The 24,893-nt window shown below is 38.7% G+C and overlaps 1 protein-coding gene across 1 annotated transcript in view; it reads left to right on the forward strand.

Annotated features, from left to right (window-relative positions):
• The first annotated feature begins 437 nt into the window (after positions 1-437).
• LOC108719591 (stromal interaction molecule 2) overlaps positions 438-24,893 on the forward strand; it is a 64,017-nt gene continuing 39,561 nt past the window's right edge. The window contains exons 1-2 of the mRNA XM_041588336.1: positions 438-1,048; positions 16,179-16,309. Coding sequence (XP_041444270.1) covers positions 817-1,048; positions 16,179-16,309 — 363 coding nt within the window. The 5' untranslated portion in view covers positions 438-816. The remainder of the gene's footprint in view (positions 1,049-16,178; positions 16,310-24,893) is intronic.

Raw genomic sequence — 24,893 nt, forward strand, 5'->3', positions numbered from 1 at the left:
CTCTGCACTCATTATACACCAGCCCTGCACTCTGCACTCATTATACACCAGCCCTGCACTCTGCACTCATTATACACCAGCCCTGCACTCTGCACTCATTATACACCAGCCCTGCACTCTGCACTCATTATACACCAGCCCTGCTGTCCCCTGGGGCGGGGCCTGTTCCATCTAACCCTGTTTCTGTGGTACAAAAAGAATAAAAAAATGAAACTGAAAACCCCACGGTAACTCCAGCATAGATCTACCACTTCTGTCTGCAAATAAAGCCCAGGCTTCTCTCCTCACATTGCCACTTCCCCATTACTATAACATTGATACCAAGTACAAAAAATGCCAGTCACGTGTCCAGCTGTGCGCCTATAGGGTGACACAATGCGACACGGCACAATCCATTCAAAAGCTTGGGGTTTTTTAGTTTCTCTGAGGTCCCAGTCCCAGAGCTGATGCTGCCATAACGCAGCTGGGATACACTCGCGCTAACGGAACGTCTACGAGAACTCAAAGCAAACGGAACTTAAGCAACAGCTGGAAATAGTCGGCCAGCCGCCGCTGATGGACACATTATAGCTGTTGCTATTACTCAGCCTCTTCCCCGGCGCCCCCACCCTCCGCAGTGGGCGGGGTTTAAGCGTAACTCCTCCTACGTGCTGCGGCCTCCCCCGCCTGCTGACGTGTGCGCGCCAGACTGGCAGCTCAGCGAGCGAGTGAGTTGGGGGTGGGGAGCGCGCACCGGGTGTCCGTTCGAGTTATATCCCGGAGAGGCGCGAGAGGGCTCGGCCGGACTAACCTCGCGTTCCCTTGGGTTGGAATGTGATGAGCGTAGTGGAAGCGGCTATAAGGGCAGCCATGAGTGGCAGGAAGAAGAAGAGGAGACTGGTGCTGCCGCAATGGGTCTGTGCTTGTGGGGCGCCCGAGAACAAATCCCCCGGTGTGTGTCTAGCGCTGCTCCTGGCTGTGCTGCTCCTCCTGCCGCCCGTGTCCGTGTGTACCTTGTGTGAGGCCGGCGGGCCCCGGAGGAGGCGGGACACTCCTGCACTGCTCACAGGTAACTACCGGCATCTCTGCTCATGTGGCTCTATGTCTATGGCAAATTCAGCTGCCGCCGGCTGACAACCGGCCGACCCCAGTCCGACACTCGCAGGAGCCTTTAGTACTCCGTCTGTGTCTGGGGTCGGAAAGGCAACTCATTTGCATCACACTGGCTCCTATAGGTACATACACTTATTACAAACAATACAATATCATGCTCCACACTCAGATCTTTTCTATTGCTTTAATATTCCACCACTTACATCCCCCCAGCTGTTACTGGAACATCTGTAATGTACAATGGACAGTCCTGATCTGTACAGACTTGCCCACTGCCTCATACTGGCCCCAGCCCCCCCCCCCTGCATTCCAGGGGCCACACTGAACTGAATGGGCAGCTCCTATAGGCTCTGTCTGTCTGTCTGTCTCTGACACCCAGACGTTGCCCAGTTTGCCCTGTGCCCTCTCTATGGGGAATATTTATCAAAGAGTGAAGTTAGAGATCACTAGAGTGAAATACCGCTTCTCTCCATTCATTTCAATGGCATTTTGAAAGGCGTATTTATCAAAGGGTTAACTTTCACCCAGTGATGAAGACTCTTCTAAAAATCCCATAGAAATAGCGGTATTTCACTCTATGGATCTCTAACTTCACTCGTTGATAAATATTCCCTAATGAGTTGTCCGACAGGGCACTGACTGCAGTGTTGTTTTAATTGACATTGGGTTTTACCAGGAAATCTTTAATAGACGGGCCAGATCACTAGTTGACTTTGGAGCCCGGGCTAGTGTTTGGGTAGGGCAGCAAATGCCCCTGTCCCCCTGGGCCTCACATTTTTAGGGAATCCTTGGAGCTTTGCTTACTCTTCAGCATCCCACAGACAGACAAAGGCAGTTGGGCGGATTCTGGAGTTGTACGGTTGCAATTTAGGCTTTGAGCTTCTATCACTTTCCCAACCTTTCCTGATGCCCTTAGATCTCTAACTCCAGCCATGTTTGCATCTCTCTCATATTCCATTGCCAGTCAATCTTGAGCTACACTCAAAGCATGTTTTGACCATGATTAGGCCTTCTTCAGAGGGAAGCACCTGCTATCCATGGTACTATGCAGGAAAGGCAATGCTGGAGGACCTCCCTTAGCATCACTGGCTAAGAATCGGTTTTGTTATTTGCATGGTAGTCCATTTCTGGCTCTGGCCTTTCCCAATTGAACAATTGCTACATATATTGGCAGAATACACTTTGCTGAGTATACATTACATTATGGTTCTTTGCTGAGAGCTAGCACTTGTTGTTCTTGGGTTCCCAAGAGTATAGATCACAGTCATGTAGAATAGGCACATTTGACATAACTCTGTGAATGTCTTGGAATGTTGCAAAGCCTTGAGCTAGTGCAAAAATATAGGGCTGTTTGGTGATGCTCCCATACAGTTGGATTATAAACCCTGGTCCAGGCTGTGTGTGGCTACAGCAGGGGACAAGTATGGCTGGTATCCACAAAGCGTAGTTATTATGAATATTATTATTCCAAGAATTCCCAGACAAGCCCTGCGGGAGAAGCTGCAAGTCTCTAATTAAGGCACGTCCTATCTCTGAGAATAAGTACAGCAGACTTGATGACAAGTGTACTTTTAAGGAGCTTATATATTTTCAAATGCTTTTTACAATAAGAACTTGTTGTTTTTCTGAGAGCATGAAATAAGGTTGACAAACGACTTAAAGGAGAAGGAAAGCCAAAAAATGAATAGGATTAAAAAATGTTTTATATTCTGAACTTATTGCACCAGCCTAAAGTTTCAGCTTGTCAATAGCAGCAAAGATCCAGGACTTCAAACTTGTCACAGGGGGTCACCATCTTGGAAAGTGTCTGTGACACTCACATGCTCAGTGGGCTCTGAGCAGCTGTTGAGAAGCTAAGCTTAGGGGTTGTCAATTATCAAACAGAAAATGTGGTTGGTCTGTAATATAAGCTGATCCCACAGGGCTGATTATTAAATTCTGATGCTAACTGCATTGGTTTCTGTGCTGCCATGTAGTAATTATCTATATTAATTACTAATCAGCCTTATATTGTGACATTTTTATTTTATGTGTACTGTATATTGCGAGTCGGTCCCTAAGCTCAGTAAGTGACAGCAGCACAGAGCATGTGCAGTGAATCAGCAGAAAAGAAGATGGGGAGCTACTGGGGCATCTTTGGAGACACATATCTTTACTGCTAAAGGGTTGTGGTTGTCTGGGGTTGGTACAGAAGCCCAAAACATAGCGTAGAACATTTCTACCTACTTCTTTAGTTTAACTTTCACCTCGGACTAAGCCAGTATGCTTCAGGTTTGGGCAAGGAGAGAGGTTAGTGTGTGAAAGACTATAGCCTATAAGTAAGGATGCTCTGAATCCAGTATTCTGAAAATTCAGCGAAATCTTCCATGAAGGGATTGGGTTTTGGCAGAAACCCAAAAAACATGGATTCAGTGCATCCCTACTAGCTAAACAAGGTGTCGGTGGCCAAAGATCACTGTGTGTGAGGTTGTGTCCTAACTGAGAGGCAGAGAGGTCCGTGTCATTATGTTTAGTGCATTGCAAAGGTGTATACAGAGGCCATGGGATAGTTGGGTGCCCTGTTACCACCCAAGACTCTCCTAATGATACCCTTGCGACTATAGTAAGATGGCAGCGTATTTGAAGCAGTGGGAAAAATGAGAGGGCAGTACATGTCAGTCCTTTTTTTACTTGGTGTGTAGGGTTTTTTTTTGTCTGTCCTTGATTTTGAGTACGGTAATCCACCTCCTTGGTTGGTTGCTATTGGTTTATAGACACATTTCTAATGGCTATTGACAGGTTTCTCACTGAACTGTATAATTCATATGCGGCCCATAGTTCATTCTGTGCATTCACATACAAGTTGATTGGCACGTATTGGTAAATAATAGATCTGTTTCCCATCATTGTTTGCGTTTTTAAGTGCAGAGACTTTTTTCTGTTCAGTCTCTGACTCCATTTAGTTTTATGTATGTATGTATGTATGTATGTATGGCACACATGTGTGATTGTTTCTCAATACATAGCCTTTGGTATTTTTTGGCAATTGTATTGCCCAATAGCCATTACTGGGAGTGATTTGTATAGTGAGCTGAAGCAATTCTGTAGTGACTTTCCTTGACAAGTTGTTGGGTTAAACCAATTGTGCTTGTGTCATAGCCGCTAAAGTAACAATCTGGTCATATGGGGCTTTTTTCCTGATCTTTATTTTTAGGAGGTGTTATGTGTAATGGAGCGATGCCTATTGCCATTAGCCTGCATGAATGACTTCAGCTCACCTTTTTGCATCATTGCATTGAGATTGGTGCTTAAGTGTTTGTCCTTCACATTTGTGCTCAGTGACTGTTGTCCACTTCACTCGCATCTCTGTAATTTCCATCATTTACGCTCCATTTCTATGGCTGGTTTGCAGTACTTCTCCCCAATTTTTTTTTCATTTGCACCAGTCAATCTAATTGCATGGTTCTTATTATATTACTATTTACTACTGTTACTATTATGTTTTTATGTATATCATGTGACAAATCAGGATTTGTCACCTTTTCTGGAAAAAAACACGTCTGTCTTTCTTCTCCATAAATCATATTGGAATGATGCATCATTTTCATTGGCCAGGACACAACCCTACTAACAATATTCTTTCCCATTACCGTCAGGCTTATTTTTTACTTTCAGTAGACAACATTAGGCTGTGTTCGGTTGGTAGAATAGTTTGAACATGTCCACCTGGCATCTCAGTGCTCTCAGAACCTGCCCCTTCCTCTTATACCTTTTAGGCAAATGCAACACAGAGGACACAATCTTTGGCCATTTCATTTCAGGTGCCCAGCGACCCTGGTGGTGATCCCCAAGTAGGAACATGTGCATTGGAGGTCCTGCATTTCCAGATATGGGGGAAGAGCTTAATTCTGGGAGCCCCATAATTCACTTCTGGATGGGAAAAACATAATTAGAAAGAGCAGGGCATTCCAGGGCATAATTGTGGGAGCCCCATTAATTCAGTTCATTAGGGGGATTCCAGGGCATAATTGTGGCAGCCCATTAATTCAGTTGAGGTGGGTGATACTGATTTGAAGAGAAGGGGTTTCCAGGCATAATTGTGGAAGTCCCGTTAATTTAGTTCAGGAGTGGGGATACTGATTAGAAAGGGAAGCGGTTTTCAGGCAAATTTGTTGGAGCCCCATTAATTTAGTTCAGGAGTGGGGATGCTGATTAGAAGGGAATGGGATTCCAGGGCATAATTGTGGGAGCACCATTAATTTAGTTTAGGAGGTGGAAACTGATTAGAAAGGGAAGTGGGTTCCAGGGCATAATTGTTGGAGCCCCATTCATTCAGTTCAGGAGGGTGATACTGATTAGAATGGGAAGGGGTTTTCTAGGGCATAATTGTGGGAGCCCCATTAATTTCGTTCAGGAGTGGGGATACTGATTAGAAAGGGAAGCAGTTTCCTGGGCATAATTGTGGAAAACCAATTAATTCAGTTTAGGTGGGGGATGCTAATTAGAAAGGGAAGGGGATTCCAGGGCATAATTGTGGGAGCCCCATTAATTTAGTTCAGGAGGTGGTTGCTGATTAGAAAGGGAAGGGGATTCCAGGGCATAATTGTGGGAGCCCCATTAATTTAGTACAGGAGGTGGTTGCTGATTAGAAAGGGAAGGGGATTCCAGGGCATAATTGTGGGAGCCCTATTAATCTAGTTCAGGAGGGGGTTGCTGATTAGAAAGGGAAGTGGATTCCAGGGCATAATTGTGGGAGCCCCATTAATTTAGTACAGGAGGTGGTTGCTGATTAGAAAGGGAAGGGGATTCCAGGGCATAATTGTGGGAGCCCCATTAATTTAGTTCAGGAGGGGGTTGCTGATTAGAAAGGGAAGGGGATTCCAGGGCATAATTGTGGGAGCCCCGTTAATTTAGTTCCGGTGGGGGAATACTTGGTTAGAAAGAGCACAGGATTCCAGGGCAAAATTGTGGGAGCCTCATTAATTCAGTTCAGGAGGGGGATACTGATTAAAAAAAGGAAGGGGATTTCCTTCCTCTTAAATGAAAGCAGGTGAAATTGTTACATTCCGCCTTACAAGAAGGAAATAGAAACATTCGCCCCCTGGCATATGTAATTTTATTTGTAGTTCCATTTCCTTGGTCATGAGAGGAATTTTCTTGTCTGGTTGAAAAGAAATGTAGAGCTCTGCACCTTGGAAATCGTGTCTGCGGGAGACCTCCCCCCCCCCACCAAAGCCAGCACCACGCAAAATAAACAGCAATGCGGAATTCCGAAAGCCAGAAAATAAGTGTCAGCCACACAAAGCAGTAGACTGTACTAGCATTTCTGTGTTTATTCAGGGATGATGTGTAGCTTGCCACTAGCAAAGAGAGGGTGTATATCTGCAGGTTGTGTGTGACACGGTCGCTGCAGATGACTGCAGGTTTAGCAGCGTATTGCGTCCTTTTTTTTCCCTTTGCAGGCGGAATACTCTCTTACAAAGCAGTTTCTGAGATATTTGTGTAATTCTTGCTCGAAACTGTCAGCATCCTCCTGTATACGCTGGAATGAGGAAGCTCTGAGTTGGGGAGGGGGGTTAAGTAAATGATTAGGTTTCTGTGAAAACATAGTGCAGCCGTGCATTTGGACACCCTTTGCAATTAACATGACAAATATTTTGTTTTTTAAATAATATTGTTAAATTGGTAACTTCAGGCTTATTTTCTAAGAGTCATTGAATAAAATGATGGCCCTGGAGGTATTTAATTGGAAATCAGAAATGTATTGAGTCTTTTGTTGCTTATTATATGATAGGAATACTAGATAATACATATAATTGTCTTGCTTTATCTGTAACATAAAGATTAATGTAAAAGATCTTATTGAACGGCTAGATTCTTCTGTATGGATTTTGATGAGCAGGCTCTGCTCCAGACGGCCTTAAAATCAGCTCTGGCATATTCAGCATACTAGTCCTATCAAGTGTTTGCCCCGTGTCAAATAGTCCTCCTATGCGTTTCACATATGTTTGCTCCATAAAGTACATATCTAATGTATAGAAAACTCTTATGAAAGGATGGGGAGTCACAGGGATGAACGTTACAGGTCTGGTTGTGAGTAAAAGACAACCAAACTTTAATTGAGGAATTGTTTAGATGGGCCCAGTATGTCTGGTACAGGGGCTGCACCCTATAGTAAGTAACTATAGTAAGATTGTTCCCTGGGTTCTATGGAAATACTGAGGAGACAATAAGTGATGCTGTCCATTCTCTACAGTCTACGCCATTAAAGGTGTCCTCCAATCAAAAACTTATCTATGTGTAATGAACAAAAATGTAATTTCAAGGAACTTTCCAATAATCAAGAACTAAAACATTGAAATGCTTTGCTGTTACTTGTAATTGTCATTGCAGCAGGAAACAATACAGGTGTGGGATCTGTTAGCTGGAACTCTTACAGGGAAAAAGTTGTTTAAAAAAACAGATTATTTTCTTAAAACAGACTGTAAATGAGACAGCCTTCCTGTATTTCAGAGCTTTCTGGATGACAGATCCCATACGGTATATGTTTATCCCTTTCTATGCTCTTGATAACTGTGTAGCAGAATTTAATCTGCTGGTTTCTGCTACATTCTTCTAGGAGGAGGAATGTAGCTTACAATTACATATTTTTGTTATTATCGTTATTAAAGTTTTTGGGTGAGGACATCATTAATATAATGCACAGTAGGAGTTTGAATTGGTTTGTTGGTGTTTTGCTCCAGAAGACATTACGTCTCCCCATTAAAGGGGATCTATCGCGAAAATGAAAGTTTAATTTAAATTTCCTCACACTGAAGAAAGAAACTTTCTCATTACAATCAATTAAAAATTCTGCATCATTTCTGAAATGATCAAGTTTATGTTCACTAGTCCTCTATCAGCATCTGTTTCTCTTTATTCTGTCTTCATGCAGCAGTTGGGTGTCAGATGAATGATCCAATATATCTTATAGGGGGGGCGCCCTTTGCAAGCAGATAAATTAGAGCTCACTAAAATAATTGATTCCAGTAAGAACAAAATCTAACAATAACTGCCTTTTGCACAAATCCTGCATGTAGAGAGACCGTATTTCTGGTGATTTTAATAGAGTGAGCTCTAATACATCTTCTAGGCAAAAGGAGCCTCCCTATAAGATATATTGGATCATTCATCTGACACTCAACTACTAAGTTTCTTATTTCAGTATGCTGAAGCTAATATTAAATTTTCATTTTTGCAAAAGTTCCCCTTTAAGCTGGCTATACACTGAAAGATCTCCTCGTTTGGTAAGGTCCCCAAACAAGCAGATCTTTCCAACTTGGGGTGGATAGGTAAGCTTCCAGGTGTCAGAAGTGGCATAATAGGTGATTTTAGGGAAAAAAATATTTGTTTCACATATAATAAAGGTGAGTAAAGTCACTGCTGTGCTAGGTATAACATAGATAAGGTTCTCTTGATTATCTTTGTGGTCTAGATCTCCTTAAAGCAACGTAAAACATTGTCAAACATAATCATCGTAAAAATAAAAACTGGGTAAAAAGGCTGTGCAAAATAAAACAAGTTTCTTATATAGTTAGCCATAAAAATAATATATAAAGGCTGTAGTGAACGGATATATAACACAAGAGAACAGATAACTTCCTGCTTTTCAGCTCTCTAACTCTGAGTTAGTCAGCAACTATAAGGGGTGTAACATGGGACATAACTGTGTTGTTTGCAATTGATCCTCAGCATTCAGCTCAGATTCAAAAGCAACAGTTATGGACAGTTATGACCCACCTCAAGTCACTGACTGGCCTGCCTGAACAATCCGTGGAAACCTACTAGAGAGTAGTGTTCTGGCTATTATGTTACACATCCAGTCACTCCAGCCTTTATACATTACATTTTTGGCTAACTATATTATAAACATTTTGCACAACCTATTTATTTACCCAGTTTTTATTTGTATACTGAACAATTCCTTTAAGTGGAACCATCTTTGCCCAGATTGTCTGGAAGTATGCCCAACCAAATGCATTCGGTTATAATGTAGTAGATTTTATGGATTATAATCATCCTGTAACTGGTTATACAGTACTAGGATGTCACCAAATTAGTGTTCACTGTGTTTGAGGGTTTAAAAGGCCATTGTATGAACCTCTATGTAACCTATAGAACTACCCCATATATTCAGGGTTGTAGAAAAATGTGTGGCACCACTCCTTGCATACCAAATGAACCCTCCTTATTGGGCCAGGGATGAAGGCCTGGGGTGTAGATGGCACAATGTATATTTCTTCCAGCTTCATTGCCAGGGGCTTATGACATTTTTATTATTTATTATTCTCCCATGAACATATGCTGTAGTGGTGGCACACACGGAATGCTGAGTTAAGTGTGGACTATCCTGTTGCCATTTAGCTGATGGCTTAATAGCTTTATTGATGTTCATTTAAATGACTTGGATCTCCAAATTGGTTGAAAATATTAGAAGTGAATGTTTTGGTTGTTGCATGTGTGGAGACTGCTGAAAAATCAGTCCTTACTGATGCCTCGGTTTTAATATAATATAAGGTTTGTGTGTTTTCCGTGGATTAATAAATCATATCTGGCGGGATATGAGATTCTGCTGTCTAGCACCTTGGACAGGGAATACTTTACATTGCTGCTTAAACTTTTTTTCCAGGACTCATGTAGTTGCAGGTATTAAGAAGTTGCTGAAAAAAATTAGGGAAAATTAGTGTAGGCAATGGCTATTTCTGTTTTGTTCTAAGGGCTATGGGCAAATGTCAGGTGAAGGTGTAATGTGGTAATATTTCAGCAAATATAAATGTTATTACTGCAGCCCCTTGCACTGTGATTAAATGCTGAGTCTTCTGAAGTGCCTGTCCTTGATCCTTTATGGCTGGTCCTGTACATTTCAGCAGAGATTCACTCCGCACACAATGGAGAAATGGTGATCTGCCAGCTTTTAGTGCTGGCCGTAGGCCATTACTGGAGATTGGCCAGACAGAATGATAGAACCTTGATAGTTTGTGTGCCTGAATTGCTGCAACCTTGTGTCAGCTGTGAAGTTCTTGGTGCTGTTCTGCTCCTGCTGACTGAACACCATGACATGTTGTTACCAGAGTAAGCAACATCTAATGTGGCTTTAGCAATATAATAGTAATTTTCCAACGCTGTAGCATTCAGGAGTAGCTGATACTAGGAAACAGCTAGTTTCGGGTGACATTTTTTTTTTGTTCAGGTAAGTTTTATTTGAACAACAATAGCAGGTACAACAATGGAATCACAAACGTACAGTTCAGCGGTTCACAATCTTAGCAAGACAAACAAAGAAAATACATAAAGGGGGTCATGCACAGCAATAAATCATGATATACCCATACTTGAGATTAGACATTTTCAAGAATCCATAGTTGCCAGACAGAAAGATGTTGTTTGACTGTACCATTTTTCCTAGCAATCATATGTTCTAGGGGCTCTGAGGGCTCCTATCTTTCCAGTGTTGTGCAATAACCCTACGGGCCTGGAACAGTAATTTGAGTATGATTTTTTTGGCTGGGCGGGTTAGCAGGATGGGAGGATCCATCCCCATAAGGTACCATTTTGGATCCAGCGGGATCTCAAACCCTAACAGTTTAGTAATTCTCTCTTGTATTGCTAGCCAGTATGGTTTTATTACCTGACATGACCAGAAGGTGTGTAATAACGTCCCCTCTTCCTGGTTATCGGGTGACGTTTTTACTTAATAAAGTAAGCTACTTAGCTGACAGTTTTGCTTGGTTGGCAAAGCCACAGAATTCTACAGAATTTCACAGGCATAGATTCAGGGCCCTTTAGGCCTGGGGCTGAGTGCATCATCCACACCCGTGTTTTGTACACCTGTGGAGCAAAGCGTATGGTTCCTGCTGATGGGCTGCAAGAAGGCGTGCATGAACACAGATCCATGTTCTTCCACCTGCATACAAAATGCAAGTTGCCAAGTACAAAAAACATGGTGGCTTGTGCATGTGTGTTATACTATGCCCCCTGCCCAGCCATTAGTAAATTTGTCTGGGAAAGACCCTCTGGGCATCGGCATTCCATAGTCCAGCAGCATGAAGCTTTGCATATGCACCAAGGGCCTTGAGAGAGACATACAGTCCAGTATTTGGTGTGGCAGCCTGGAAATCCTGAGCAGGAACGCAGTAAAATGTGTGTATAATTAGCATGACTACTAATGGACTTTCACTGAGGAGGACATTGACTTTTAACTTGCCTTGTGACTTCACAATGGACAGTCCCATGCTTGTGGGTATTGGTAAAGAGCCTGTCAGTGTGTTATCTGAGCTTGTTTCTGCAGTATAGGAAGCCTTGCAAATTCAGTTTTATGGTATCATGTTCACTTTATAGCATTCAGCTGTGTTTACAGGTCTTGCCCCCATGGTGGCTGCTAGGAGGCTGCCTGCAGTCTGCTTTTGTGAGACCACCAGGTCTGGTCCTATGGGAGCAGATTGAACTTAGTGTTATGCTTTGCTATGATGAGACATGAACTCTTTTCTGTGATAGGGCAGTTCAGCATCTTGCAATACAGACCTTATCTGCTAAGGGATTGCACTTGGCAGGGTTCCATGTTTAAATTGTTATCATTCATATAATTGTATTGCTACAGGAAGGGGAGGGAACATCCGCTTTGCACTGACACATTCTTCCCAGGCTCTAAAGCCTCTCATGTCACATTGTGTGTAGCAACAGGATGGCAGGGTTTAAATAATGTGACCCGTCATTCTTCAACCAACGGCTGTTGTATGAAATGCCATAGCTAATATCAAAAAAGTACTTAATGACTGTAACCAATTACCTGATCAAAAGCATTTCCATCAGTAACAAGTCATCTCATTTCCATTCGCTTTGTAGACCTTTGGTTTCTACTACTTTTTGCAGGATATTCCCAGCTTATTAAAAAAGTTCTCCTAAAACAGATATTATACCGATAGCCAATTTCTCACAAAGAACATTTCCAGTATGTACAGCAGTTTGGGCAGTTTAGGATTAAAAAAATACTGTACTGCTATGATAAAACTTTTAAAGGGGCTCTACATGCAAACCATGAATATATGTAAACTCTTAACAATTTTTTAGTTTGCATTCATTTGCTATTTGTGCTGGTATATTGTTATAACTTTCATTGATCCTAACTCTCTGTGCACTTTCTGTCCACTTCCTGTTTAATCCTTTAAAGGAAAACTATACCCCCAAAATTAATATTTAAGCAACAGTTTCTATTAAGTGATATATTAAAGAATCTTACCAAACTGGTATATATATATTTAAGCAAATCTTGCCCTTTTATAATCTCTTGCCTTGAACCACCATTTTGTGATGGTCTCTGTGCTGCCTCAGAGATCACCTGACCAGAAATACTACAACTCTAAGGGGCACATTTACTTATCTCGAGTGAAGGAATAGAATGAAAAATACTTCGAATTTCTAAGTGTTTTTTTGGCTACTCCGACCATCGAATTGGCTACTTTGACCTACGACTTCGAATCGAACACTTCGAACTAAAAATCGTTCAACTATTCGACCATTCGATAGTCAAAGTAGTCTCTTTAAAAAAAAACTTCGACCCCCTACTTCGCCACCTAAAACCTACCGAGCATCAATGTTAGCCTATGGGAAAGGACCCCATAGGCTTTCCTAGGTTTTTCAAAGGATTTTACTTCGACGGTTGAATATCTAACTGTAACAGGAAGAAGTGTGGAAGCAAAAGACAGAACTCTATCTGTTAATTGGCTCATGTGACCTAACATGTATGGTTTGTTTGTGTGCACCGTGAATCCTACGATCCCATGGGGCGGCCCTTTTTTTTTTTTTTTTTAAAAATGGCTATTTTCTATTTATGATTGCCCATTGGCACATACTACTAAAAAGTATATTTTCATGAAAATGGTTTATTTACACAAAGCAGGGTTTTACATATGAGCTTTTTAATGCAATATATTTTTTATAGAGGCCTAGATTTTTCGGGGGGTATAGTTTTCCTTTAACCCTAGGTTAATTGACTTTGCCTTTTAGAGAAAGAGATATTTACCTAAAAGCCTGACATCAACAGTCTAAAACTGCTAATATCTCAGAAATGGATAACAATAGAACATGTAAAAGCAATTCATTTTCTGGGTGTAGAATCTGCCTTATTATGTGTGGGGTGAATCTGATTAATTGAACCTCACTTTATGTCCCAGGTGTGATTGCAGGATTGGGTTGCACTTGTGGGGTACATATAACATTGCACTCACATCTAATACCATTGAGTACACATGAAAATACAAAAGAATAGCCAATTTTTAAACTTGTATGTGCTCCAATAACATACCAAAAAACCCAACTTTTCTTTTTACAATTTTTTTAGCCAAATAGTTGCCTATTAGCTGTGCTATATCTAATAGATACTACATTGTCAGACGTGTCATAGGAATGGCATTGATGACCTGGCTGATAACCGTCATTCATTTAATGCCTAACACGACATTTTAAAGTTCAATTTTGCACTGTGATTCATTCATATCCCTCCCAGTAACGCCCTGTGATGAGTAGGCTGTATTTGGGAAGCCATCTGCTTATTCAATTAAAGCTCCTCCATTGGCTCAGCACGTTTCTCAATAGCTGATATCTTATTCCACTTACTAAATGCTAGGAGAATTTTTACTTCAGCTTGTTAAAAGCACGAAAGTACCAGTCCGTTTTCTTTTTAAATACTAGTAGGGGGTGGGGAAAAAATCCTTTTTAAATGTACTTGTGTAACCTATTTAATCTATAGATCGCAAGCACAGTTTTACATGTATAAAGCACTGTAACAGAGGTGACGGGGGGGGGAACTTTTCAGATTTTTTTTTTGAAGTATATAAAAACATATTTCTGAAAACTGGTAATACCAAAAGCTTAAAATGTGGCAACTCCATAGTGTCCTGTTTAAAAGATGCATAGCATAATGAAAGAAAATGGAATTATAAGCAGTTAATATACAGTAATTAATATTTAAATGATATTCACAATTTTGTTCTCTGGGCAGCTTGTGAAAATGTAAACAATGCAGCAAAATCAGCTGAAAAACATGGCGAATTATGTCAGTCGCTGACAATTTTGGCATAATGCCGGCCTCGGCATGGCATGTCCATGGTTGTTCCAGTTTTCATCCCGCAGTCCTAAACATATCTATTTTTTGTATTAGAATAGTTCTATTGGTGTGAATAAGGGTTCTCACCAAAGCAGTGCTTCTTATGTCACCACTATACAAATAAAGGTTAGTACGTAATCCATTGTGCGACCCTTTCAAGTAACTGGATCACTGATAACGCTGCTGCTATTTTAGGCACGAGGCTCAGCCATGGGATAACCAAGGGGTAACATTTTGTTGGAGGTTATTTATGTTTCTGACTTAGTCTACTACTTATACACTAGAGGAGCAATACCGTAATTTTGACTTTTTATTTAAATATTAAGATTTAAATATAAAGGTTTTTCGTTTGTTTGCCACTTTAAAGGGTACCTTTCAATTACCTTAATGTTTGTTTAAATCTTTATATTTTTCCTATTTAACGTGAATATCAAAATGCTATGGTTAGTGACCTGGTTAGTTTTTCATTATTATTATTATTGTTTTTTACTGTTTTAATTTTCATATTTGCTTTCTACAGTTGGTGATCCCTGCAGTTTACATTTCAGTCTATCATAACAGTAATATCATTACAAAAAAACGACTGGATTACAGCTAATTAATTTATAGTGGAATTGTCTGTCTGTTTTACTAAAGGACGACAATATCTTGCGTCAAAATTATCAAAAACCGATCAGAGGTGCCACTAAAAGTATTTTAGTAATAGAAAGTTAATTAATAATTCATTTTAGGTAGAACAAAATGAATTGGGCACAATTCATTTGCTACTGCTTTCATAATTGGTAATAATTGCTTCAATACCACTGGTTGGAAATTATTCATTAGCTCTGCCTTTTCCAGTACATAAATTATACGGAAACCCATTATTCAGAAAGCTCAGAATTTTGGGAAGGCCGTCTCCCATAGACTCCATTTTATCCAAATTTAAAAATGATTTCCTTTTTCTCTGAAATAATAAAACATTAGCTTGTACTTGATCCCAACTAAGATATAATTAATCCTTATTGGAAGTAAAACCCGCTGATAACAGGTCCCCATACCTGTAGTTATATTTAGCACCATAATTTATAGCAGAAATTTAGTTGACCTAAAAAGGTACCAAACAACATTGCAAAACAGATCAGACTCCTTACACTTGGGCATTGCAACATTTTGGAAATCTACAATAATGGGCAATGTGTTATAGAGAATTTTAACAGACTCGGTTGCCTAAATGTTTATTGTAAGACGAACATCTCCTTGGGATACATTTCCTACTGTGTGAAGGTCAGCCTTGGGCCAGGACTGTTACTTGTATACCTTGTGCTGGCGGCAAGTGAGACGCTTGTGCTGGAATTATGTCAGGCTCGCAAGCAATTGATTTAACCTAATGAAAGGCTAGCTAGAAGGTGTGAGATTAGATTTAGGTCAAGGATTCTTAACCTAAGGATCAGAATCCAAGAGCGGACCCCCATGCGGTTTATAGTGAATCCTTATTTTTCTCCGTGATATAGTGATATATTTTCTTACTATTATAGACAACAGTAATTTAAAGGAAATATGTAAGTAAATTAAATATTGAGGGAAAATTAGCATAGCATGGATTTACCCCATGGAGAACAAATGTAGTTTATATCTTATTTATATATATATATATATATATATATATATATATATATATATATATATATATATATATATATATATATATATATATATATATATATATATATATATATATATATATATATATATATATATATATATATATATATATATATAATATATATATATATATATATATATATATATATATATATATATATATATATATATATATATATATATATATATATATATATATATATATATATATATATATATATATATATATATATATATATATATATATTTATATTATATATTTTTTTTTTTGTATGGTGCAAATGACTGATCTTGCCCCTGTTTTGTTTTTGTTATTTGACAGACCCTTTTAATTCTTTGAGTCCACCTGTCCTTACTGAAGATGACAGGTCCAGCCTGGAGGCAATTTGTACAATCCACAAACAAATGGATGACGATAAAGATGGTGGCATCGAAGTAGAGGAAAGCGATGAGGTAAGAAGCCGTAACTGAACGTGTTTCCTCTTATAACAATTATTTACAGTCATTTCCAGCTATTGTTTAAAGTAAAGGAACATGAGAGGAGGGAATATTTTCTTATTCTCGGCCATGCATGGCTATAGATAGATTTAATCTTGGTTGGGAAACCTTCAAGAGTACTCAACATCCATGTGTTTTTTTTAATCTGTTTTCTATTTAATTTATGTTATTGCACTTTTAGATTTTGTTCCACCACTTAACGTTATCACTTGCTTTCTCTACTAAGTCGCTGGCATCTTCAGCCAGTAGTTTACTAAACGGATTCAGATACATGTCCGATAAAGGCTAATTGACCCTACCAAAAGGATTAAGTCTATTGTTGTAATGCTAATTATATATATATATATATATATATATATATATATATATATATATATATATATATATATATATATATATATATATATACCTCTTTAATGTGAGATAAAACTGCTGCTTGTAAAATGAATGTGCTATAGGGTGCAGGGTAATACATACCCCCATGCAAGCACAAAATTGACTTAAGTTATGTATATGATTTCCTATCAAATTTACACAGCTTTGCAGAATATTACACATTTATTTAGGAGTGGTTAGAGAACCAGGAAATGAAAAGGATGCATTTCAATACCATTTTCATGCCCTGGTTATGATAGTTTTTGCAAGTGCAAATATTTTTTTCATTTATGTTCAGCACTGGTTTTCTCATTTTTTTTCCTTTATTTTTTTGCATAACATTTATTCATTAATTTCTGTCCTTTAAAAATACCGCTCTCTGCCAGGCATTAATTGTATACTTTTTACAGAAGATGGTAGGACTGTACAGTGTAGTGTTCTATTATGCAAGATGAGTTGGTTGCATGCTTTGAGCCGTGTAATTTTTTCCCCTACACTGGTGGAAATGATTTGCTGCGGAGAATACTATAATCTGGTTTCTTTGTCAAGCTATATCTCATAGCACATTGGCTCTTAGGTTTGCTATGATTTTATTAGGGAAAACCGTAAAGCTGGCCATACATTTACCAATAATTTCATAATTAAGTTTTTTTTTCAGTACATGTATGTTGTGTGACGATACCAAATGGTAGTTTTGTACTGCAGATATACGTTGGTTTATGGATTAGAGGTTTAAACAAAATTCATCTGCTGATGAACCCTGGCTGCCAGTGTTGAATTTTTTGCTCACTTTTACTCAATCACCAGCATATTTAGGAAACTAATCTTTAATTTGAAAAACTAAGTTGTGTTAAAGGAGAAGGAAAGGTTAATACTACGTAAACTTTATCAGAAAGATCGATATAAATACACCAATAGACCCTCAACGTTATGTTCTTCTTCGTCCTCCTTCAAAAGAAACACAGCCTTTCTTTCCTTCTATTGTTTACACATGGGCTTCTGTATCAGACTTCATGTTTTCAGCATAAACCTCCAGGGCTTGGCTTGAGCATGCTCAGTTTGCTCCTCCTCCCCATTCCCTGCTGTAATTTGAACTCAGAGCTATGCGCGAGCTACGAGAGACTCGGCAGGAAGTTATTTCACACCTAGCTAATATGGCAGCTGCTATCCTAAACAAATAGAGAGAGCTTCTAGAGCTGTTTACTTTGGTATGGTACCGAATTCTACAGAATAAATATAGCATTCTAGCTTGCATTATTGTGGCTTATCTATTGGCAATAAACTGCCTCAGTAGCTTTCCTTCTCCTTTAAGTCATAGGGGACAAAAGCATTGAAAATAGCATTGTTACAGTAACAGTTTGTTCCAGTTATAGTAACATTGACTATTTACATATCTCCAAAAATAAAAGAGCTTGAATGTTGAGGTTCCTGTTGACCTCTATAGAAACTCACAAGGTTTTAGTTGCCAGGTCGAGATAATTGTGATTGATAAATCTTATATTTGTGGTACAAATTTGAGATTTTTTTTTTTAACTGTGATTTTCTCGAATCACAGGAAAAAAATGTGATCTTGAATTTAAATAAGTGTACCCCTAAATCAGAAAGTTGGGGAAAAATGATCTCAGTGGTTTGTGATGTACTTTAGTGAAACCCTATTGATTGGAGAGCGTTAGTGTTTTACCTCACAGCATTTTATGGATATCTAGGGGCATATGAACTGTATCCTCTACTTCACACTGTCTGTCGTTTTCCAGCATTAAGGTGTAACATCGGCAGTGAAGATTTTAATGACCCGAGGGCCAAAGGTTAGCCTCGACTGTGGGCAAAAGTTAAGCATGGACCCGCAACATTGTAAAGAAAACTGCTATTTGTTTTAATTAAATCAAAATGTCGGACGTAATTGTTTAAAAAAGGGCTTTGATATTTCTTTTGAGATATGGGCAAGTATTTCCACTATAGGTAGGCATGACGATGGCCAAAGACATTATTCATGTTAATCCCTGTTAATCAGTTGAGGACTATAAAGGGACCTTATGGTTAATAAGTTTAGCTTTTCTTAAAAAACAAAAAAAAACAAAATCAAAAGATATTATGGGATTTAAGCCACAATGATCTTGTTCCTGTGACTGTAACGCAAACACCAAAGTAAGAAACAGTGGAACACACAATAAAATAAGTTATTTATGTTCCAAAGGTAATAACGCCAATAAATTCAGAATTAGTTGACTGTTTCCAATAAAAACATTTTCCAATGATGATCATGTACGCTTTTGTGATAAAAACCATATGTTTCCTATCAAGTTGTTTACTTTCAGGAAACAATCTATATTCTTTAATGATGTTATTATATGGTTAGTGACAGGTGGCTCATATTAAGCTTGTTTAATGTGTTCGGAGACGCAGGCACATAAGCCATCAATTACATTAAAGTAAATGTGTTCTGCTGAGCACTTTTGCAGTTTAGTATTTATTTGCAGTTCTTTAAATATATACAGTTCTGCACTTGACATGCACTGCAGGAATCCCTGCTCTTGGAGTTAATTTATGTACAAACTGTAGATCTCTAGAGCTGTAAGTAGTTTTGTGAGGTCTCTTTCATTTACATTTCGGTTCTTGTGGCCATCATTGCTGGACGGTGATAATTCTGTGCTGTAACTTGGAGGCAGTGATTTCCCTTTATTATGAAATTACTTGTAGTACTTGTTACTCAAGGAGAAAATTTAGTTTATTTCCTCTCTTCTGGGTGATCCACCTCATGGCTTAGCAGCTGTTACTTGATTAGAACAGAGTTCTTGATTTTAAATTTAACTCAAAAATTCAGATAAGTAAAATGAAGCATTTTAAATATAATTAATTGATGTGAACCTTTTGATAGAGGCTTTAAAGAACTTTTACAATTTTTATAGCTTGAATATATTGCAATATATGGAAAACAATGGCGCTGTTTTGGGCATTTTTAATAGCATAATGCACAATATGTCTTAACGTGTGTGTGTGTATATGTATGCGTGTATATATATATATATATATATATAATATGTATGCGTGTATATGTGTGTGTATATATATATATATATATATATATATATATATATATATATATATATATATATATATATATATATATATAATATATATAATATATAAATATATAATATATATATTTATATATATTTATATATATATATATTATATTTATATATATATTATATATTTATATATATATATATATATATATATATATATATATATATATATATATATATATATATATATATATATATATATATATATAAATAAATATGTTTGTGCGCTCCCCTGCGTTGCGCTTTCTTCTGTTTAGTCGCAGGGGAGCGCAGGACTAGATGCACTGAATTATTGTCAATGGGGCTGTACTCACACAGACGCATTTATGCGCCGAACGCAGGTAAAAAGCAACATGCTGAGTCCTAACCTGCGTTTGGCGTTTGCATGCGTCTGTGTGAGTACAGCCCCATTGACAATAATTCAGTGTGTTTACTCCTGCGCGCCCCTGCAGCTGAACGGAAGAAAGCACAACGCAGGGAGCGCACAAACAAACACCCGTGTGTAAGAGCTCTAAGACAGTTTGCAGGTCTTACATTTTTTTTGTTTAGTTTTAGAAACATTACATCACGAGGAAACTTCGTGCGACTTCGGAAAACGAATCGCCGCGTGTGATTAGCGCAGGCGATTTTTCATTTTAGCCAGGCGCAGAGCGAGGGGAGGCATTCGGGGAGAAAATCGCGGCGATTAGTCGCCAGGCGACTAAAACTCCCCAAATCGCCCAGTGTGTCCCTACCCTTAGGTCTCTTAGACACGAGTGGTTTTTCCTGCGCTCCACATTCTTCCATTCAGCCGCAGGAGTAGACGCACACAATTATTGTGAAGGGGGGCTGTACTCGCACAGACGCATGTAAGCGGCAAATGCAGGTGGGACGCAGCATGTTGCAATTCACCTGCATTTGGCGCTTACATGCGTCTGTGTGAGTACAGCCCCCTTCACAATAATTGAGTGCGTCTACTCCTGCGCTCCCCTGCGGCTGAATGGAAGAAATGTGTAAGAGCCCTTACAGAGCATTTGTTTTTTAGATGGGTCAGTGACCCCCATTTGAAAGCTGGAAAGAGTCCGCAGAAAAAGGAAAATAATTCAAAAACTTAAAAAAATAAATAATGAAGACCAATTGGAAGGTTTCTTAGAATTAGCCATTCTATTACATACTAAAAAATAACTTAAAGGCAAACCACCCCTTTAATTATGCTAGAAAACAAGTAGCAGTTGAAAATATAAATACACCTGATGTCCCTCCTTGATTATAGCCCAGTTTAAAACCGAGGCTGATAAATGTAACCGATTAGTCAGTTCACTGAAGTCTATGGGAAACATTGTATCCATAGAGATCACAGCAACCAGTGCAACTTCTTCCAAAATGACACATTCAGGACTAATTCTGTGTGGGCAGCTGTGCTTCTCTTGCGTGTTCGGTTTGTTGCATAATTGCTAGTTTCAGCTATGTAAGAGCACAGAGCAATACAGACAGGTACACAGGTATTGGATCTATTCTCTAGAATGCTTGGGACCTGGGGTCTTTCCAGATACAAGTTTTTCCATAATTTGGATCACCATACATGTATTTAAAATAAAGACAACAGCATTTGTATTGCCACCAGTATGGATCCATGCAGCTTAGTTACTATCAAGTGCAAGGTACTTTTATATTAAAGAGAGAGGAAATAATTAAAAGCCATTAAAATGATTATTTACTACAGGGGGAAACGATGCGATTAAATCCGGTTGTTTTTTTTAAACTTATTTATTTTTTTAAACCATTTTTCTCAACCACTAACATGTTTAGGAAAAGAAATCGTAACCAGAAGAGTGCTAAGTCACACTTGAAAATTAAATTGTTACATTCATGACTCCAAAGCAAAGAGTGAGGGTTTAAGTTGAGCAGATACATGCACATTCTTCATCCTATTTACTTATTAGTTACTAAAAAGATGTGCCAGAATGCTGGGAATTTCATTAAAATGGTAAAGGGTGATCAATCCTTTCAATCCTGCATCCAGCTTCTTTGCCAAGGCTTTTTTCAAGTAGGCACTAACTGAAGCAGGGAGGAAAAATTATGCCAGACACAAATGCTCCATGTTACCATATCACTCTAGTATCCAGAGTAACTATGATGACTTCACTGGTTGATGAGGGCAGCCAACAGTAATGCCAGCCTAGTTTTGGCCTCCTTGTGACTGCACTTCTTCCACTCAATTAACTTTTAGGTAATGTATTTTCTGGTCTCCAACCATCCCCTACTCTGTTTTGCTACATCTAAATGGCCAGTAAAGTCCTACCAGGTGAATAAGTTCCCATTTAAAGGGGCGGTTCACCTTTAAGTTAACTTTTAGTATGTTATTGAAGGGTTAATAACACAAGTAATAAAAACCAAACTAATTGATAATTGTCCCAGAATATCACCTACATCAGGGGTCCCGACCTTTTTTTACCTTTCAGCCACATTTAAATATAAAAAAAAAAGTTTGAGTGCAACATAAGCATGCAAAAAGTTCCCGGGGTGCCAAAAATGGGCTGCAATTGACTATTGGTAGCTCCTATGTGCACTGGCTCTGTTTGACAGTACACCTTGTTTTTATGCACCAAAACTTGCCTGCAATTGAAAAGCACCTGCTTTGAGGCCACTGGGAGCAACATCATGAGGTTGGAGAACAACATCTTGCTCATGAGCCACTGGTTGGAGATCACTGCTCTACATCATACTAAAAATGATCTTAAATGTGAGCTAACCCATTAAAGTAGTCGGGCTGCAGTATACTGACTGATGGACACTTTACATTCTCTACATCCCCAAACAAATACCCAAAAGAGGAACTCGTATAGAGATGTCATAGGTTGCCAACCACTTGTCTGGGTTCTACATTGCATATATCTTTCAATAACAAGGGAAGCCTGTTTGGCTGCCTTACATCCTTCTAGTTTTGTTTATTGATTACTAATCTTATACCTGGAAACTTGCCATCTTTTCTCCTATGCAAATCTAGAATGTAATTTGCACCTGTTCAAATATTTGCCTTCATGCAAACTTTTCCCTTGCTAAAATAAACCCTTGCCTAGCCAAATATTTACCACAAGGCCACTATACTGTAGAAAACACTGATAATGAGATTATTTAGTAAAGGGTAGTACAAAAGCTCCCTCAGATAATATTTATATAGGACAGAATATAGGCCAGAAAAGAGTTCCACTGCTCAAGCTGTATCAAACATTGTCACAAATAAAGGCATTGATCCAAGCACAGAGTCGTAAGTGTGTTATTTCATTAAGCACTAACATACCTGTCATGAGCCCCATTGTTTGGCTCTAGTAATGTCCCATTACAGCTATGGGATCTGTTACCCAGAATGCTTGGGACCTGGTGTTTTCTGGATAATGGATCTTTCTGTAATTTGGATCTTCATACCTTAAGACTACTAGAAAATCATTTAAACAATAAATAAACCCAATAGGCTGGTTTTGCTTCCAATAAGGATTAATTATATCTTAGTTTAGATCGAGTATAAGGTACTGTTTTATTATTACAGAGAAAAAGGAAACAGTTTATAAAAATATGGATTATTTTAATAAAATAAAGTCTATGGGAGATGGCCTTCATGTAATGCGGATGACGGGTTTCCAGATAATCATGGATCCCATACCTGTATCATCTTCCTTTGTCAGACATGGATTGCATCTCTTTTCAGCATTGCTTTTTCCTAAGATAAATATTTACAGTCCAGCAGCACTGGAGGTATTCTCACCGTCATGAGACATTAAAACAACATTAAATTTTACAACTTTTCAGGCATTACCATGGTTATTTCTATGTCCTGTCCAGTTAAAAGTGCTCATATACTTGTGTTTTTTTTTTTTTTTTTTTTTTTTTTTTTTTTTGCAGGAATCACATGAAAATCTTACCTGTAGAAATCAAATCAACTGGACTTTTCTTGAAGGCATTTCACCAGTCCTCCGACTGGCTTTCTTGATTCAGAATTGACAACAGTCCAGCAATGAATAAACATGGGAGCATTTACCAGTCAGAGTTCAGCTCCAGCGTGCTGCACAAACACTGCGGTCCCACACAGCCAAGTTCCATATAGAGCACGTGAAAAATGGAGCACCAAAGGAGCCGATTATTCGTCCGTTAAAAAATAGAAATTTATTGAAGAAACTTTAAAAATGGTGAAGGTATGCCCAGAAACGCGGGCAGCCTCCAATATGTTCTGTTCACCATTTTTAATGATTCTTCAATAAATTTCTATTTTTTAACGGATGAATAATCGGCTCCATTTTTCTTGTGCTCAATTTAGAATTGAGAAATCCAGTCGGATGACTGGTGAAACGTCTTCAAGAAAAACACAGTCCATTTGATTTGACTTATTTCTACAGATATACCATGATAAATGAGAATCTTCACAAAAATATTTGAAAATCTTCCGTTTCAGGGTTTCCACATGATTCCCGTTGACTTGAAATAGAGCTGATTTGGTTGTGCTGTTTTGACCAATTTCATCTTGCTTTTTTTTTGCTGAGTAAATAAGGTACAGAGCAATCTCCTTTGACCCATAAAGCCGACAGCATTGCTAAGATGCAATGTAATAGTGGATGGCCATGGAGAAAGCATTCCAACTGAACCTGGGTGTCTCTTCAGTGGACAAAAGTAATAATGGCCATGAGTTTGCTGGTGGTGGTTGAGCGGGCTCATATATACATCATATGTGTATGTCTGTCAGCATGCGGATTCATGGGACAGTGCTCCGTGTTTGAGTATGTTGACATGTGCAAATTTACCAATACACACTGAGACATTCACGTTGCAGTCCCTGGTGTGCTGTGTTAAGAATGAGTTCATCCAGTTCGCTAGTTGGTATGTACTGTGTTTGTTTCAGGGTGGAACATCCTAATAGTTTGATGACATAAATAGATTCCGTTAAACCCATTGGGGCTTCTGCTGGATCTATTAATGTGAGCAAAATGGATAATCTTCTCTTGGTTTTTGGGGCCCTACAAAACATATTTTTCCTGTAAGGCCTTGTAACATCTAACACCACCACTCTGTGGATTTTTCACTGTGCAAGTGTGTACCAGTATGACAAT

Source organism: Xenopus laevis, chromosome 1L (genome assembly GCF_017654675.1).
Source record: "Xenopus laevis strain J_2021 chromosome 1L, Xenopus_laevis_v10.1, whole genome shotgun sequence".
Lineage (NCBI taxonomy): Eukaryota > Metazoa > Chordata > Amphibia > Anura > Pipidae > Xenopus > Xenopus laevis.